The following is a 20,240-nucleotide window of genomic DNA, read 5'->3' as shown; positions in this document are numbered from 1 at the left end:
CTGTGTACAACAGACACATCAGAATTTATTGAGGTAGATTGTAAAATTTAGTTTTAAAAAAGCAAAGGTAAAAAAATAAGCTCAGTCTCAGTTACTTTATCCTAAAAGTTGCATTATGGTTTTGTCCCCAGTGCTCCTCTATGAGGAACATTGGATTGGACAACAAAAAGAGTTAGTGTGACATTGCTGGAGGGGAATTGAGTGGCTGCAGGGACTATAGTATTCTTTTATATTAACTAATATTCTCTGTTTAATAAAAATTAAAAAAAATAACACCTTTGTGAAATTAGTTTGATTAATCAAGGTTGGTTGAAAAGGACACTCAAGACACAATCAACATTTTATTATACTTAAGTTGTTATTGTGTCTAAGATGTCCCTTTCATGCTTTACGTTTGTACAAGATTAGGCGTTCCTTCACATAATTTAGAACTATTCGCTCTTTTTCCTTTGCCAGATTGTTCTACTGGCTGCCTATCATTGATGTATATGGAATAAGAGCAAGTTGGCTATATTAGTACTGCTAAGGTGTTTTTGAATCCCTGCTGTACCATTGTTCCTACGAAGATACATTGTGGTATTTACCTTATATAACCTTGGAATTGTCCTTGCCTTCTCCTCCAGCTATTGCTTGTAGTGGCAATCAGACCTACAGCTATGACACAAGCTCTTGCAGTCGGACTTGCCTGTCTCTCTCGAATGTGCAGTTGGAGTGTTACCCGAATGACATTCCCATTGAAGGATGCAATTGCCCACTGGGATACTACCTTGATGACAAAGAAAATTGTGTCCCCAAATCACGTTGCCCCTGCTATCTGGATGAGACTACAGTTATTATGCCCAACCAACAGACTTTATTCAATGGCCTCACTTGGTAAGGAAGAACCAGCACTTTCATGTAATGTATAGTTCTTAATGAACATTTAATTGTAAATTGCAATTTATTTTTAAACTTAAACAATGAGGACATATATTTACATTTTTTTTTATTTTACAAAATTTCTGAAAACTATTGGTTAGGTCCCAGTGCATCTATTTGTAGCATATTTATAATGATTAGTTGCAGAGATGTGCAGAGAATTGAGGGAGAATATGTTTGGTGCACACGTCAAAGGTTGATTGTCAATAAAAGAACTGCAATTCAGAATGCAACTGATTGTATTTAGAAAAAAGTGCGTGCCCAAGGACTTAATTTAATATCACTGGATAAGCTCTTCAAATAATTAAACATTTTCAAAAAATTTTTTTTAAATATAAAAAAATATATAATATATTGAAACATCAAAATATAATTTTTTAAAAGCATTACAAAATATTTTTCATAATATTAAATCATTTTAAAGGTTTATCTAAAAATATTAAATTTAGTAATTTGTCCTTGATTTAATAAGCTATCCAAATCATACTAAACTGTTAGAAAAATATTCCAAATAATTTATATACAAAAATCATTTGGAAAGCTTTTTAAATTGAGGCCTTAGTTTGGTGGATGCAAAGCTGACACTCTCAGCCTATCAGCGGTGCCCAGTCCTCTGCTTCTCAGAGGCCTTTCCCTTGAAGTCTCATGCATTGCCTGTATCCAGGGGGCAGAGTGGACCAGCACCATCTTTACAAATTTGGGGATACACAGTTAATAAATGGATTTAACCCCTTGAGGTTGGCACTTCTTCAGCGTTATCAAAGGAGTTTTAGCCCTCAGAAGACAGACATGTCACAAACACACTGTAAAAAGATTTATTCCATACTGTTTTTTGAAAACCCCTTCCACCTGAAGTAAGTGGATAGTTAATACAATGTATAGTGTGGATGAAAACCCCTTCCACCTAAATGTATTTGCTATCCACTTAGGTGGAAAGGGTGAGAGAGAGAGCGAGAGAGAGAGAGAGAGAGAGAGAGAGAGAGAGAGAGAGAGAGAAAACAGAAGGTGGGCTGCACTCACAGTCTTTTATCAAGTAGATAAAAGACAGCTAGTGTAGCCCACCTTCTGTTTTCTCTGGATAAGAAGCCCCAAGGACCAGCACCCGGCAGCTTAAAGGAAATTTTCCGTGCAGCCTGAGTGCAGGGATTCCTGGTAAAATATGTGAAACCTGGAGGGTAAAGTTGGATAATACCGTTCTGAGGGACACAGGGTAGGGAGAGTAGACAGGCTATAAAGGATATGGCAATAAGTCAAGTCGAGTGGAAGAGCAATAAATTAAAAATTGAAAGTTAATAAATATCGAAAATCTCTCACTGGAATCGGTAAAACGTACAAAGCCCCCACCCGAGGCTAAAAAAAATATTAATAAAAAAGCAAAGAACTAAACTAATGCTGTGACTAGGAATGGGAGAAAAATTATATAAATAAATATCATCAACTAGGTATCAGCTATTGGAGAAAAAGAGGTATATCAACTAAATATTTGTATATATAAATTTAGATAGTAATATTAAAAGTGATAATACATAAAAGTTACTGTCTAGCCGCAGTATCAAATAATTTTTTTTTAAATTAGAATAATAAAAAATGTCCAAAGTTCTCTACAGCGTGGATATTATAGAGATAGTCAATATGTTACTGTCCCGATATTGTACAACGTATCAGCTTAATATAAATTTAGTGAAGTCACCCCTGCTATGGTGAGAACCCTGTGGACTTGCTAAATATGCTGAATTGTTATAGTATTAGGCTAGAATGCAAAATGTATCATAGACACTAATACAACTTGACAAATCCTTGTATCTTGAAATAGTTGTATAATCCAGATGGTGATATCTGTGTCAGAATGCCACGGTGGGGTATATCTATAATGAGAATAGCAGAGACATTGTGCTCTCTGGTAAAACTTTATTAGAATAAAAATGAATTAAAACACACTTGCAGAAGATGCAGGTATAGTTTGCACATCGCCTGGGAGAAAATTGGTATCAGTCTGTATGTCCCTTAAGTACTCTTTCCTCTTGGGCCGGCTCTTCGCGTGCATTCCACTGCGAGCTGCTGTGCATACCACTTTCTGCACTTGTTTGTAAAGTGTGAGTTGATGCTGCCTTACGCGTTTCGTGATTGTTGGGATCACTTCATCAGAGCTAAGCATATGATCTATGCGGCTGGTTTTTAAACACATCCAGCCCCTGGATTGTTTTCCCTTGAGTCTCTTATATGCATCTCATGTTATCTCTTTAACATCTGGAATGTATACAATCTCAAATAACATAACTTAAGATATACAGTGTAAAAGAAACAATTCATTAATTAAGAATTATTCTGAATAGTAATATAACAAATAGGTTAAAACTGAACCATTATATTAAAACATAAAAATTATAGAATGAAAAGTGCTCCAAAAATAGAATTAATTGAATTAGTGAAAGGAAATGGTAAAAGGGAAACTATAAAAATGACAAATTATATATGTGGTCAGGGACAATAAGCCAAGTTGTAGTAGTGATGGTGTAAGTCGGTTGTGGTGTGCCGAAACTGATGTTCGGGTAGGTCTGTAAAAGAGTACCCACCAACCAGGCCCGGACTGGCCATCGGGCACACCGGGCAAATGCCCGGTGGGCCGCGGTGGCCAGGGGCCGAGGCCGGCAGGGGAAGGTCCCAGGATCTCCCCTGCCGGTCTATGCAGGGCCGGCACTATCCGAGCGCCGGCCCCGCTGTGTGCCATGGCGGGCCGGTGAGGAGATCGGAGATCTCCCTCACCGGCCCACTTAAATAGACCTGCGGCTGGGGAGGGAGGGAGAGGACCCGGCGGAGCTCTATCTTGCAGCTCCGCCGGGTTCCTCTCGCGAGATCGGGAGCGTTGCTATGGCAACGCCCCCGATCTCGCGAGAGTTCACTCACCACTGGATCACCAGGGATCGTGTGCGACTGCTGGTCCCCCTCTCCCAGGTACAAGTTACAACCATGCCTGTCCCCCCCTCCCAGGCTAAAGGTAAGAAGGGAGGGGGGGATTTAATGCCTTCTTAGTTTTTTTTCAATTTGTTTATTTACCCCCCTAGTTTTTTCATTTGTTTATTTACCCCCCTAGTTTTTTTTATTTGTTTATTTACCCCCCTTAGTTTTTTATTTGTTTATTTACCCCCCAGTTTTTTTTATTTGTTTATTTACCCCCCTTAGTTTTTTATTTGTTTATTTACCCCCAATTTTTTTATTTGTTTATTTACCCCCCTTAGTTTTTTATTTGTTTATTTACCCCCCAGTTTTTTTTATTTGTTTATTTACCCCCCTTAGTTTTTTATTTGTTTATTTACCCCCTTAGTTTTTTTTTGTATTTGTTTATTTACCCCCTTAGTTTTTTTTATTTGTTTATTTACCCCCCTTAGTTGTTTTTATTTGTTTATTTACCCCCCTTAGTTTTTTTTATTTGTTTATTTACCCCCCTTAGTTTTATTATTTGTTTATTTACCCACACAACATTTACACACATCACACACATCACACTCACACACATCACACTCAGCACACTCATCACATCACACTCAGCACACACATCACACTCAGCACACACATCACATCACACTCAGCACACACATCACACTCAGCACACACATCACACTCAGCACACACATCACACACATCTCACAATCAGCACTCTCACACTCAGCACTCTCACACTCAGCACTCTCACACTCAGAACTCTCACACTCAGCACTCTCACACTCAGCACTCTCACACTCAGCACTCACACTCAGCACTCTCACACTCAGCACTCACAACATTATCACACTCAGCACTCACACACAACACACTCAGCACTCACACACAACACACTCAGCACTCACACACATCACACTCAGCACTCACACACATCACACTCAGCACTCACACACACAACACTCTCACACACATCATACACAACACCCACACACATCACACACAACACTCTCACACACATCACACACAGCACTCTAACACACATCATACACAGCACCCACACACACACATCACACACAGCACTCTCACACACATCACACTCAGCACTCACACACATCACACTCAGCACTCACACACATCACACACAACACTCTCACACACATCACACACAACACTCTCACACACATCACACACAGCACTCTCACACACATCATACACAGCACCCCCACACACACATCACACACAGCACTCTCACACACATCACACTCAGCACTCACACACAACACTCTCACACACATCACACACAACACTCTCACACACATCACACACAGCACTCTCACACACATCATACACAGCACCCACACACACACATGACACACAGCACTCTCACACACATCACACTCAGCACTCACACACATCACACACAACACTCTCACACACATCACACACAACACTCTCACACACATCACACACAGCACTCTCACACACATCATACACAGCACCCACACACACACCATACACCGCACCCACACATACACATCACACACAGCACTCTCACACACAGCACCCTCACACAAATCAATCGCACACACTGCACCCTCACACACACACCACCCTCACACACATCACACCTCACACACATCACACCTCACATACATCACACCTCACATACATCACACCTCACACACAGCCTGCACCCCTCACATACACACACAACCCCCCGATACACTGCATCACACACATACACAATACTTCCAAACATATTTATATAATATAGCACCCCTCACACACACAGCACCCCTCACACACATACTGCACCCCTGAACACATTACATTCCAGACACACACTACATCCTTTACCCAACTCTGGATTATCTACACACATACAGACACTAGATCCCTATATACACTCTGAATCCGTTATATACGCACACTCACTAGATCTCCAACACACATTCTGGGTCCTTCAAACACACACTAGACTCCTATACATACATATATATATATATATATATATATATATATATATACATATATATATATATATATATATATATATATATATATATATACACACACACACTCTGGATCCCCTATACACACACCAGATTCCTTGTAAGCAAACACATACTACACCCCTAAACACACACTCTCTACAAACACTACATCACCTATACACACACACACTATAGCCTGTATGCACACACTTGCTACATTCCCCTATACACACATTCTCTAGAGTCCCTAGCCACATATGCATTACATTACACCACAAACACAACACGACTAAAACAGACCTTATTACACAATACCACACCACAATCAGCTCACTCTACACACACGTAATACCACAAGCAGGCTCCAAACACATGCACAATACTCTTTCCTTTTTGTCTCCTGGTATCCATTTATAGAGACACCAGAGCCAAGTTGCAAGGAAACAGTGCAAGCATGTTATTAAATTTGCTTGCGCTGTGCAGAACAAATACAGGGCTTTTTTCTCATGCTAGAGCTCTTTAGCAGAGCTCTGCGCATGGTCTGCCCTGGAAGAGCATTGAACTAACATGCTCACTTTGAGAGGGGGCGTGTTTGTCATTAGTGATGACAAAACACACACCCTCTCTGCACCGCCCCCTTCTTAGTGGGCCGCTGTGATTAAAAAATGCCCGGGCCGAATTTTCTTCCCAGTCCGGCCCTGCCACCAACGATTGATAAAGGGAGCTGTGGGTGGGCTGAACCAAGCAGTATCAGCCCACAGGAAGGGAGGCCTGTGCATTTATAGGTCGGGTAACCCTTCCCACAACTACAGGCTCCACCTACAGGCTCAGCCTTCGTATTTATGGTCAGGGACAATAAGATGAGTTATAGTAGTAATGGTGTAAGGCTATTGTGGTGTGGCAAAAACGTTGTTCAGGTAGTCCTGTAAAAAGAGGGCAAAAAAGTTTAAAAGTTTAACACTTTGATATATGTAGACATTATGTGACCAATACTTTAAATTCCTGCCTCAATTCCCTCTCCAGTTGAGGGAGGCATCTGGTGTATGCAGATGCATCGATGACATGTACTGGAATATTCCACCGGAGAGTGCAGTAGCAGCGCCTATTCTAAAAAAAGCGATCTGAAAATGTTGAAGGTTGTATCCAAGTACCGTAGTTTTATATAGATAATTGAATTTAAAATTGTAATAGTAATACTTGAAAACTAGTTGTTTGCAACAATGTTTAATATTCTTAATGCAATTTATAAATGCCATATCATATTTATTTTTCTTGTAGCTACTGTATTTCTGGAAAACTAAATTGCATTGGCAAACCAGCTGTGTTTGAAGGTAAAACCATACAGTCTTTTATTCAACAGATTATTTCCAAAATAACTACTCTTACATAACCATGAATCTTATTTTCTTCTTGAAGAAATTTGTGAGTCTCCGAAGGTGATGAAAACATGTGGGTCCCTAACCGAGAAATATGGAGCTGCCTGCGCCCCTTCATGTCAGATTTTGGCCACTGGTATCCAATGCGTAAGTTTCACTCAATAATACTGCAGAGTGTTACAGAGACACTCCATTGCCCATATAAATATATATATAAATATATATATGTCACTATTTAGTAGATATACCCCAATGAAAATATACATTCATTTAACTATGTTCTATTGTCTGCAGCCTTTCCATGCCCTCCACTTCTTCCCCAGCCAAGACATTCTGTGGCTGTCCAATCACAGACTTCCCAATAGGTGATCTGGGCAACTGGCTGCCTCTTTAGTTTAGCTCATCTGAGCTAAACAACCAGGAAGTAGCAGGACCTGTTGTCTGCTTGAAAGCCAGGGGGTGGGATTTGGAAAGTGGGTGGGATTTGATACAAATGTATACCAGCATTCTACCCCAACCTTCAAGGCACAGGACAAGTGTTGCAGTTAATGAAACACTACAGGAGTGTAGCTATTCTTCCATATACTACATCATATGGATAAGAATTAATTACAATTAAACAAAAATAAGAAATAAAGATAACCATATCTGTTATCTATTAAAATTCTCTTTGTAGCTTATACAGGAAGTTCTGGCATACCAGGAAGTGCCATAGCCAATCACAGTGATTCAATAAATGTATGTGGTATTGCTGACTTTATTAACTGACATTGCAATGGTTCCAATTCTAAGGGTGGTACAGTTGTTTGCTCTCTGCAAGCAGCCAGAAAGCTAACAACTGTAGAAACAACAGCTGTGGAGCCCCAATTCTTAGAGTTCAGCCTCCACAGTTAACAACTCCTAGAAACAACAGCTGTTGAGCCCTTTGCAACAGTACAAGTACTCGTATGGGAATAGGGCACTATAGCTTCTATTTGACCATGGGCATATCATCATTCATTCCGTCCCCCAAATAAAATAATTTTTAGGTAATTCAGCACCACAAATGAACAGGCCCAGATATGAAAAATGAAAACAACAAAAATACAAAGGAGCAGTAAACTGTTAATATTAAACTCAAATATACACATATGTAAAAATTGCTCCTCATGCACTGTGCTAACAGTTAGGAATGCCCTTGTACCTTTCGATAAAGCTTTATATAGAAGGTTCTCCAATACCGTTATGCTCTGTTTCATGTCTGTAGATACCTACAAAGTGTGAATCTGGATGTGTTTGCCCTGCTGGAACATACGAAGACCTTGATGGTAGCTGCGTGGTGGAAAGTGATTGCTCCTGCGAGTATGGTGGCAACATTTACAAAACTGGGGAAATGATGGAAAGCGAGTGCCAGAGCTGGTAAGAACATACAAATTGTTCACTATTCGTAGTAAAACGAAATAAGAAATGTATGAAAATAATTGTGTATAATTTATTATTATATATATTTTATAAAACATTTATATAATCATTTATTTTCCCATGTTTTCCTCTTCTTCCCCACCAGTGCCTTTTTACACCCTGTATTACTTCTGTTCTTTCACCCCCATTGTCTCTTCAGGTCTTTGCCCTTCCTATTCATTTCTCTGTCTCCATAAAGGTATATCTCCCATGCATTTTACTTCGGTCTATTACCTTGGTTCCTCTAACTTTCTTATGTTTTAGGATACCTATCCTTATTTTCTTGTGAGTGGGGGGGGGGGGGGCTAATCACTGGTAGTCTGGTGGAGGGGAAATAGGAGCTCAGCTGCATCATCATTGATCTCTATCAGGTTTATTTACTGAAGTGAGAATTCCAAGTGAATTTCAAATATAAGGCCAACATTGCTAAACTGGAATCACAGTTGTGTTGTAATTTTTCCAGTTCAGCTACCTAAACCTTGGCATTAGATTTGAAACTAGCTTTGAATTCACTTTGAATTTTCAGCAATTTTCAGCAATTATCACATAGCAGATATATTTCGTCTTAAACAATCTTCCATTTATGTACCCGCTACCTTCAACTATGGCAGATTTTTTTTCCATTTCAGCACCTGCAATGGAGGCCAATGGCAATGTGAGAAGAATCCACTATGCGCGTCAACGTGTGTCTTGTATGGAGAGAGTCACATCAAAACATTTGATGGGCACCAGTTTATGTTTGAAGGGAATTGTGAATACACTTTAGTAACGGTAAATGAATACATTTTATAACGTGATATATGAACCGAGGTCATTAATCTTGTGTATATTATATATGTAATATTGCTGACACAGGTAATCCATTCAAGTGAGAATTTCAGGAATTCAAAGTGAGTTTAATATTTTAGGCCAAAATTAGCCCCAATTCAATTACTGTGGCCTAAAATTTTAAATTTACTTTGAGTTTTCAAAAATTACATTGTTAGTGGATTCCCTGTGTCGGTTATATTACATGTGTAATGTACTCATTGGCCCTACATTCATTTGAAATGTGTAATAATATATATTTTCTTAAAGGGACACTATGGGCACTCAGACCACTTCATCTCATTAAAGTGGTCTGGCTGAACCTGTCCCCTTAACTCTACAGTTGAAAATATTGACATTTTAGAGAAATGTTAAGGGGTAAAACTGCCTCTAGTGGATGTCTACTAGAGGCTCTTCCAAGCTTTCCATGAGAACATTGCCACAGGGCCCTTTGATTGCCACAGGAGGGACTCTAGGTTCCTTTAAAGCAATTCAGCTTGTTGAATTGCTGTAGGGGTAACCTGCATGGTTTATCTGACTTAATTTAGAAATTACAAGAAAAAACAAACTTATAGAAATACCCTTACGGAGGGCTCAAAGGTGTGACAAGAATCACCCAGGTTTGCAGTGGCAATTCACTTGTAAGCCATGGCTAGTATTGTAGAACATAAAATCAAGCCCATTACCCATTACAGACAATGCTGATTTTCTTAATGGTAAAGCATTTGATTCCTTTTTTTCCCAATCGATATCAGAGAACCTTAGTGTTAGACTGGGAGATATTATTAATCTAGCAACTGGTGATTTACTAATGAAACAATTATTAGTAAAAAAAAAATTCGTAGAGGTGATTCTATTTTCTATTTACAGCTACAATCATTTTTAAACTCATTAAAATCTAATCTGATATTCCCATTAAGGATTTTGAAATTTGAAAATGAGTGCGTTCATAGGGAAAATGTAACACATCATCTTTTAAAAATGTAAAAACTTTCAATCATCAGAGTGAAAGCCGTTAACCATCAAGAACAAGTTCATGAATTAGTATCTAGAAGATATACAACACTGATTGGAATAAATTGATTTGCCCCTAAAGTCAGTGACCAGTTTTAAATACGATGAATGCCACAAGGGATCTATCTTACACATTTTCCCAGTTCCCTGGTTATTGTCCATTTTCGGGAAACAAATTTAGAGTTTGATTATTAAGTATCTTCTTCCAGACTTTCATTTGACCCTAGAATGAATCTGTATTTTCCAAACTGACGTTTAATTTTTTGAAGTATTCTATAGTTATTAAGCTCATTAATGATGCTAAAATTTCAATAGCTAGTTTATGGGAAAAAAATTATGTCCATCAAGAGAGATCTGGATTAGTAAAGTGAATGAAGTCAAGAATATTGAACCTATATTGCAAAACGGTGACTAAACGGTGACTAAACGGAAGAGCATGAAGGGGAAGTTTGGTAGATGAGGGATATACTGGTGAAAACTTTCAACAATGTTAACAATGAAAAAAGCAAATAATTTAATTTAATCGGTGGACATCTGAATTTTCTTTATGTTTGTGGGTGGCTGGGGCAGAGGGAGAGTGAAAAAGGGCAATTGATGTGGCTGAGATTTTGTACCCCCTTTCTTTTTCTTTTTTTTCAAAAATGTTGTCATTGTTTAGGTTATTTTGTTTAATTGTGGGGAGAAAATAAAAATAAAAAATATGGAGAAAAGGGAAAAAAATAAATGTTAAACCCTGCCCTTTCGGCCTTGTTGTAATATTGACTTTAATTGTCCATATTCTATACTGCCTTGTTTAACACATTCCTAAACACAATATAACTGTTGTCCTTGCTTTATTTAATTAGGATGGATGCGGAGTGAACAGCTCACTCTCCTCTTTCAAGATAGTGACAGAAAATGTCATCTGTGGCACCACCGGCGTTACCTGTTCGCGTACCATTATCGCCTATATTGGGGTGAGGATTACTGTGCATTACTGTGTACGAGAGTGCCATAGTACCAAGATCATTAACAGGAAGTATAATATATAAATGTATTGTACTGGAATGCCAATGGCAAAATTTAGGTTAAAATGGTTAAGCTGTGCCTATAGCCATATTACCGTTTGGATCTCAAGCTAAATGTTGACGTAGCCAGTTTTGTGTGTGCCTGAGCTAAGACATCACACACTGCAGTACAATAACCAGTGAGTAAGAAATATTTTAGAATGGGGAGATGGAACAGAGTTATTGTTGTGAAGACTGAGATAAAATGAGAAAGCTGCAAAACTTTTTGGGGGACAACAACTATTCAACAATGAGCATGCAATTATACAGCTAACCAAGGCATAAACCAGTAAAAGCAATACATGTTGCTTTGACATTCATTGTGTCCTGTTATTAGGAATCAGTGTTTATCGATATTGCTTCCGAGGTATCACTAGGAGCATATTTTTCCATCATATTACCTATAATGTTAATCTTTCATGGAGCATATACCTGGATCTTCAAGATGTCATCAAACTGCTAAAAAAAAAACAATTAGTATTAAGTACTGCCTGGTCCCACAGTCCTCTTAAATGAAAATATCAACTGCAAAGTTTTTGTGTCTGCGGTCTACGGTACACATTTTTAAAGCACCTAGTTGTATAAATCAATTGTCATTTATTAACAAGTAAACATATATTGGTACTGAGCAACCCAACAGTGCCTTCAAAGGTACTTGATGGGGAACACGCATCATACCTACAGAAAGTATGAGATAAACTTTTAATGGAGTAAAACAAATTGTTAAATGGTTGTTGACTGGAAATCTCTGCCGATTTTTTTTGTATTTATCTGTTGCATAGGAAACAGAGCTGAAGATGTATAACGAAAACTACAAAATCACCCCGGATTCATCAGCCCAGGAAATTAAAGTGCACGAGAATAGTCTGTATATCATGTTTGATATTACAATCCCAAATAAGTTCTTTATATCTCTCCTATGGAATAAGGATATGAATGTCTTCATCAAGATTTTAAAACTTGGAAAGGCAAGTAGATCCCATCTGGCAAGGCTTAGGCTGCTGTCTATACGGAAGTCGTGCTAGAAATATTTACAACCTCTAACCAAATTTGTATTTGAAGCTCCAGCACAAGAACACTTAAAAAATATTTCTATGAAATGCATTGGAGAAGACACACAATTCTTCATAATGATTAAAAAATATGATGATGTTTTTATAAATGTTGAACATAATGGACTTGAGTAATTTTTCAACCTAGTTTACTTATATCAGTTTGAGCTTTATGCTTTCTCCTCTTCTGAAGATAAAGATTTTGTGTTTCCCAATGTTTGAATGTGCATCTAAAGGTTTAGGGTGCATAAAACAGTTACTTTATAGTGGCTATATAGCTAAACTTGAATGCATGGAACTGATATCAGTATTGAAACTTTTGATGGTGAAATTTGACGTCATTATTAAATTATTAGACTTCTCTAGACTACTGTAAATCGAGATGTTAATCCTTCACCATGACTTTACACCTTCATCTAATACTCTAGGAATCTGTTTGTGGCCTGTGCGGAAACTACAATGGAAACATGAAAGATGATTATGAGACCAGGAGTAGATATGTAGCCTCTAACCAGCTTGAGTTCATTAACTCGTGGAAAGATCGCCCAACCTGCACTGATGCCACCTTTGTAACTGATCCATGTGATGTGAACCCACATCGGAAGTCCTGGGCTGAGAAGACTTGTAGTTACATCAACAGCAAAACATTTGACACATGTCATTCCGTGGTAAGGCAAATATGTTGTTGACACCTGGAACAATATAGCTTATTTGGTGCTAAGATTTAGAGATTAAGAAAGAAGACAACTGGTAGAAAATAAAAGGTGCTTAATAAGACAGACTAAAGCAAAGCAAACCCAATCTATTTCCATGATTAGGAGTGATGTCACAAGATTCATAAAGAAACAGAGAATTTGCATCACAGACATTTTAATTCACTTAACTTTCTACTAGGTAATTGTTGGCAGGCAACTTGGGAATTGTAGTGAGGAACAATTCAATGGTCAATGTTACAGATGTAATACGATGGTGAAGGGGAATGCTTCTATAGACATACAGCATGTGTCAAATACACTGTTAGGTCAGAAGTAAAAGCCACTGCAGGACTCTTTATTAAATTAAGATTATATTGGCTGACTTTAAAATAAAAAAACATTGCTAATTGCTCAGATAATACAAACATTTTACATTATCTACAAATTAAATTTTTTTAAGAACTTTCTAATTCCTAAAATATCTTTTTTTTTTATTATTTAAGGTGCCGACGAAAAGTTTCCATGATTCGTGTATGAGTGACGTTTGCTCCTGTGACACAGGAGGAGACTGCGAGTGTGCTTGTAACGCTATTGCTGCTTATGCCAAAGCTTGCCTCTCTGCTGGTGTCTGTGTAGACTGGCGAACACCGCACATTTGCCGTGAGTTTACTTGATTCATAAATGTACAGTAAATATAAACATATTCATGAGTTATGTTCTGAAATGCATTTTTTAATGCATCTATAGAACAAAGGAAAAAATATAGAAATTAAAATAAAGGAAAACCTGTATATGAAATAGTATAAAAAAAATAAGATATTAAATAAATTCACTAAAATGAAAGAACCACATTCAGCACTATACTCACTATAGCATGATCTAATGGTTTCTTCCTAACAGTTTTCCGTCTCAACTGGGTGCACCAGATGCAAGTCTCTGCCTATCCTGAAAAAACACTGCTATGATCTTCTGTAACAGTACATAGCCACATTATTGGCTAAGAGTGCCCAGAGATTGCTCTTAGCCAATGAGCTAAGTCCTACAGTCCTGGGCTTAGCTCAAGAAGAAGCTTCCAGCAGTAGCATAGGAAAATATAAGCTATTGCACTAGTGAAAGCATTTGTGATTTGACTTAAAATGCAAATTGTGATTTCAACTTTCCCTTTCTTTTCATATTATTCCTCGGTCAGTTGTCCTAATAAAAAGGAAACCTAAAGAAAATGGGCCAACCATAGTATCACTCCTCATATATGTGAAAGATAATAATAATTACACAAATAACAAATTGATTTGGAACAGAGCCTCATAGAGCCACTCTAAACACAATAAACTAACAACTACAGCCCACTGTATTGATTATGGTCCTGCATGACCCAAGCTCTGTCCTTCAGTTCCTTGTCAAACCATTTTCCAGTGGTTTGACACAAACCAAAGTTCCCCCAGGTATCCACTGCCCAGACTCTTGCTCGGAATTTTCATATTAGCAATAAATGACTGTAGAGATTTGCAAAGCATTCATTGGCTGAGGACATGCTCTACACACTCAGTCAATGGATGTCATCCAAATTTTCACAAAATTGACTTCTAATGTGTAGGACTGGTGTATATTATAGTAATATAGCCCTACTAGTCTGTTTCTCTGTTTGGAATTTTTATTTGAAAGCAATACTTTTTTCTACGGTGTTCTAATTTAACATGGGGCAAATCTTATTTGGCTCATTAATACATGTATTTATTTTAATTTCCAGCTGTTTACTGTGACTATCTGAATTCACATATTGTGACAGAAGACGACCCTTTGTACAATATTAATGTAAACTGCACTTGGCACTACCAGCCTTGCCAGTGTCCATCAGCACCACATGGATATCCATACCAAAACTCTGAAGGTAAATTTCGATTTATATAATATAATTATTTTGCTAATCCTTGAACCTGATCAAATTACCTGAGTGAATGTATTGTATATTTGTATTAATGTATATGTACCTATTTGTTCTCCTGGCTTTTCATTCATCTATTTCTAGAACAACTCTTTCTCTTACCTATTCCACCATTAGCCGACTTCCTTTTCGAGTTTACAACCAACATGCCTTTTCTTAACTTAACTCACAATATATTATCTTTTATTCTGTCTGTTGCGTTGCTGGGATTTTGTGTCTCCTACAGTTGACTTTTGATGTCACAGTTAATTCAAGTAAACACATTGGATTCAATCGTAAACACATTTAACGTGTCTCTTTCATCAGATATTTTATTTGGACTGATTTATTTAAATCACAGAACAGCAGGCCATGACCATAAGTCAAAATGTCCTGAATCCGTTTGCTATTATGTATACAATAAGTGATCACCTAAGCAACATGTGTACATATGAAACTAAATGCCAATTATGCAATCAAAAATACTATTTCTATTAATTTGCACAGGATGCTACCAGTGTGGTCCAGATAAGTACCACGATCCAGAAAAGAAGACATGTGTGCCTTGCAGTAAGTGTTTAACTGTTACTCTAGAACTAACACTCAAACCAAGATTTTCATATTAACTTATTTTACCCAGCCAACAGAAATCCATCTAAAATCTTTGAATCCTAAATTTTTGGTATATACATTTGCAATCATAAATTACCAGATCTTGGGGGGTGGGGCCCGACAGCCAAGCTAGCCAGACGCACATGCAGAGAGCTCTGACACAAACAAACCCAATATTGGCTATTATTGGGCAAAATCTTGAATATAGCAGTCTTGCTCAACTATAACTGCTTTCTGAATCGTGTAGGGGTGAGTGGACACCTGATTTATAAACTTTTGACGAGAAAAAACACACTCCACAAATGCGGCCTAGCGAAGAAAGTGGCCTAGTGGTAGGGGGAGGCGGCCGATCTCCCGCCCTGGGGACCGCTATAAGCAGCAGCTCTCCTGACGTCCCGCATCCCCCCCTCTGGACCGGTGGGGGTCATCCCGGTCCCCGCTAGGGAATCTTACAAACCTACTCGAAATGGCTGACCCGCCGGAGTGGGGAGCTCAGTTCGGGCCAAAGATGGCCGCCAAGCAGCAACCCCTGCAGCCAAGACCAAGCCCTGAGACCCAGACCTGGAGAGAGCACTTTGAGGCTCGATTTGATCGAGTTTGCCAGGAATTCTTTAAGCGCATGGAAAATAAAGCACCCGCAATAATCTAGTTGCTATGAAGGGGAAAGAGGCTGAACCGGCCACTTACCGATCCAGCGCCCACACAGGGACACACCCCTCACGCAGACGGGACCGCCGGCGGGCCCTCCTGGCACCGAACCGCAAGGCAACACCAACCACTCATCCTACCATCTTGCAGCGGCTTCTCAGCACGACGCTCCAAACCACTCTGTCGCAGTGTCCACACAAGGCAGCGCAGATCAAGAGCACAGAGAAAGCCCAGAGACCTGGATCCAGCTACAGAACTAGATGGACTGTTGATTGGCGCAGAACAGGAGCACACAGGCATCTGGGACCGAAGGGGCTCTCATCTGCAGAACGATGGACTCAGGTCCCCCAAGGCTGACAATCTACCATCAGCAGGCATTGGTTAAGCATTCGCTGGCAGAGGCATATAGCCCCTTTCAGGGCCGTCTTTAATGCGGGGCAAACGGGGCAGCTGCCCCGGGCCCATTTTCTCCTGGGGGGCCCAGAGCAGCTGCCCTGTGGGCCCCGTGATTTGCGCTGCCCCATGGACCGGGCGGTGTGGCTGCACAGAGCCGCACCGGCCCGCACACTAAGGAGGCCTTAGAGCATTGTGAGCAGGGGCCCGGTCTGGCGCTGTGATGCTTAAACAGCACGACCGGGCCCTTCCTGTACCGGCTGGGAGGAAGTGACATCACTTCCTCCGGACAAAGATCAGAGCCGCACAGGAAGAGAATGGCAGGAAGAGGGGAGTTCCAGAGGAGAACTCCCATCTGCCTCAGCCTGCAACTGGACCAGGGAAACCACCATCCAGAAAAAGGTAAGAACATGGAGGGTGGCTAAATGTATGCTTGTGTGTAAGTATGTCTGTTTGTGTATGTATGTGTGTGTGTATGTCAGTAGGCCTGTCTGTGTATGGATTTGTGTGTGTATGTCAGTAGGCCTGTGTGTGTCAGTATGTCTGTCTATGTGTATGTCAGTATGCCTGTGTGTGTGTGTCAGCATGCTTGTGTGTGTCAATACGTCTGTCAGTGTATGTGTCTGTGTGTGTCAGTATATCTGTCAGTGTGTGTGTCTGTGTTTGCATGTATGGCTGTGTGTGTGTCAATAAGTCTGTCAGTGTATGTGTCTATGTGTGTCAGTATATCTGTCAGTGTATGTGTCTGTGTTTGTATGTATGTCTGTGTGTGTGTCAATACGTCTGTCAGTGTATGTGTCTGTGTGTGTCAGTATATCTGTCAGTGTATGTGTCTGTGTTTGTATGTATGTCTGTGTGTGTGTCAATACGTCTGTCAGTGTATGTGTCTGTGTGTGTCAGTATCTGTCAGTGTATGTGTCTGTGTTTGTATGTATGTCTGTGTGTGTGTGTGTGTGTCAATACGTCTGTCAGTGTACGTGTCTGTGTGTGTCAGTATATCTGTCAGTGTATGTGTTTGTTTGTGTGTGTGTCAGTATATCTGTCAGTGTATGTGCCTGTGTGTGTATGTATGTATGTATGTCTGCCAGTTTATATTTGTGTGTCAGTGTATGTGTGTGTCAGTATGTATCTGTGAATGTTTTAATGTCTGTCTGTATGTGCCAGTACGTGTCTATGTGTATGTCAGTATGCCTGTGTGTGTCAGTGTGTCTGTGTGTATGCCAGTATGCCTGTGTGTGTGTGTCAATACGTCTGTCAGTGTATGTGTCTGTGTGTGTCAGTATATCTGTCAGTGTATGTGTCTGTGTGTGTATGTATGTCTGTGTGTGTGTGTGTCAATACGCCTGTCAGTATATCTGTCAGTGTATGTGTTTGTGTGTGTGTCAGTATATTTGTCAGTGTATGTGTGTGTGTCAGTATATGTGTGTGTGTGTGTGTATGTATGTCTGTGTGTGTGTCAGTATGTCTGCCAGTATATATTTGTGTGTCAGTATGTATCTGTGAATGTTTTAATGTCTGTCTGTGTCTGTATGTGCCAGTACGTCTGTCAGTTTGATTGCGCATTGGGCGTAATTGGGGGGAGGGATGGGAGGAGCAGGGCCCAGGGGGCCCAAGAAAATGCATTGCCCAGGGTCCTAATCATATTATAGACGGCACTGGCCCCCTTAATGCAAAGCTTTAATGAAAGGCTATGTTGTTGTTTGTTTTTGTTTTTCTGTGTTTTACCTTCATCCCTTAACAGTCATACCTGTAATACAATCAGCTCAGGATATATGCCTCTGCAGTATCTCTCTAAGGCAATGCAGATGTACAACCAGTGGAAGCTGTGCATACATTTTATTTCCTTTCCATATTAGTTTTACGGTTTCACTGGTTTTATTACTTTGACCCAGCCTTAGTCTTCGCCAATATGTCTCTCTGTCACTTTTTTTGATAATTTAGTATGTTACCTACTGTTCATAACTAGCAAATACCATGCCTAGGAATTATTCATGTATACAAATAAGCTATCACTACATTATATAAACGTAAATACCCAGTGGTTACTACAGAGCTAATCATAGATAAGCACGTCGTATAACTCTCCTTTCTTTAATGCAGTTAATGTCAGCCTACACTACTTTCAAGCACGCTTACTGCCTTTCCATTCTCTGACGCAACTTGTATTATTAACCTGTTAGTTACATAAAAATGTGCAGTTCTCTTATATGTCACAGTATAACGCCATGTGAAATGCCTATAATTGTTACCGTGACAAAATAGGCATGTCTGTCAAATTTTTGCACAACAAAAATAAAGAATAAAAAAAAAAATTTACCAGATCTTGTTTTTTTTTTTTTTATAAAGCATGCATATTTACATGTTCTTGCAGTATATATTTATTGTTGTATATGTTGTCCTGTTTAGAATTAGTCAAGAGTAACAAAAGTGAATGAGTAGTTTTTCTTTTTGTTCAGTATGTTGTTTTTGTTCCAGACCCTCCGTGTAGGCATTATATTCCCTATATGCTGAAGAACAACAAATAAAATATAATGAAATTGTTACATTGTAAATTAACAAAATTACTTACGGTATATATAATAAATAAATAAATTGATTTTCTCACCCCTTCTGGGTGGTATATATTCCTCATTCTCAGGTCCTCTACCAGAGGCTTGGGAGTCTGAGGGTTTTGCGCAGTATCTTAGCTGTTCCTAGAACTGCACTCTTCTGGACAGCAATCTTAGATGCCCACCTGGAATCAGTTGAAGTCACTCCTCCAACTTGAAGGTCACAACCTTGAGTGCTCCTATCACAACAAGGACTTTTATTGCCTTCACATTCCACATCTTTTCTAACTCCTCTTTCAGTCCTTGGTATTTGTCTATCTTCTTGTGTTCCTGATGTTATTATAATATATATATATATATATATATATATATATATATATATATATATATACAATATATATATATATATATATATATATATATACAATATATATATATATACAATATATATATATATATATATATATATATATATAAAATGGTAGCAAAAAAAAATGTATGCAAATATTAGTATTTAGAATGTTATATGGATACCTTATTTTAAAATACGTCATATATGAGTTACCATCATAATGTTCTTCCTCTTTAGAAAAGCATTTAATTTCATCTACTTTTCCCCCCAGCGGTACAATCAACTACACCACAAACTCCTACTGCCACTCCTACTACAGTGACAGAAACAGTACCAAGTGCAGGTTAGTTTTGTATCCAATATGCAGAAAAATAACAAAAACATTTCAACAATTTCTTCTTTTAACTATACAACAAGATTATACATTACTTAGAAGCCTACAGTTACTTTGTCCATACAAGGCGAAAAATCCTAATCTTTCAC

At 38.9% G+C, this 20,240-nt stretch overlaps 1 protein-coding gene across 1 annotated transcript in view; it reads left to right on the top strand.

The window, feature by feature from the left end:
- The window catches only part of MUC6 (mucin 6, oligomeric mucus/gel-forming), a 79,123-nt gene that overhangs the window by 44,828 nt on the left and 14,055 nt on the right, over positions 1–20,240 (top strand). Inside the window, exons 19-30 of the mRNA XM_063437500.1 lie at positions 624–873; positions 7,131–7,183; positions 7,269–7,375; positions 8,475–8,626; positions 9,298–9,439; positions 11,335–11,445; positions 12,318–12,503; positions 13,016–13,255; positions 13,786–13,942; positions 15,030–15,170; positions 15,711–15,773; positions 20,029–20,100. Of these exons, the coding sequence (XP_063293570.1) occupies positions 624–873; positions 7,131–7,183; positions 7,269–7,375; positions 8,475–8,626; positions 9,298–9,439; positions 11,335–11,445; positions 12,318–12,503; positions 13,016–13,255; positions 13,786–13,942; positions 15,030–15,170; positions 15,711–15,773; positions 20,029–20,100 (1,674 nt within the window). The remainder of the gene's footprint in view (positions 1–623; positions 874–7,130; positions 7,184–7,268; positions 7,376–8,474; positions 8,627–9,297; positions 9,440–11,334; positions 11,446–12,317; positions 12,504–13,015; positions 13,256–13,785; positions 13,943–15,029; positions 15,171–15,710; positions 15,774–20,028; positions 20,101–20,240) is intronic.

The sequence above is a fragment of the Pelobates fuscus genome, chromosome 12 (assembly GCF_036172605.1).
Source record: "Pelobates fuscus isolate aPelFus1 chromosome 12, aPelFus1.pri, whole genome shotgun sequence".
Taxonomy (NCBI): Eukaryota; Metazoa; Chordata; class Amphibia; order Anura; family Pelobatidae; genus Pelobates; species Pelobates fuscus.
The sequence above is the reverse complement of the archived record's forward strand: the minus strand, read 5'-3'. Positions and strand labels throughout refer to the sequence as shown.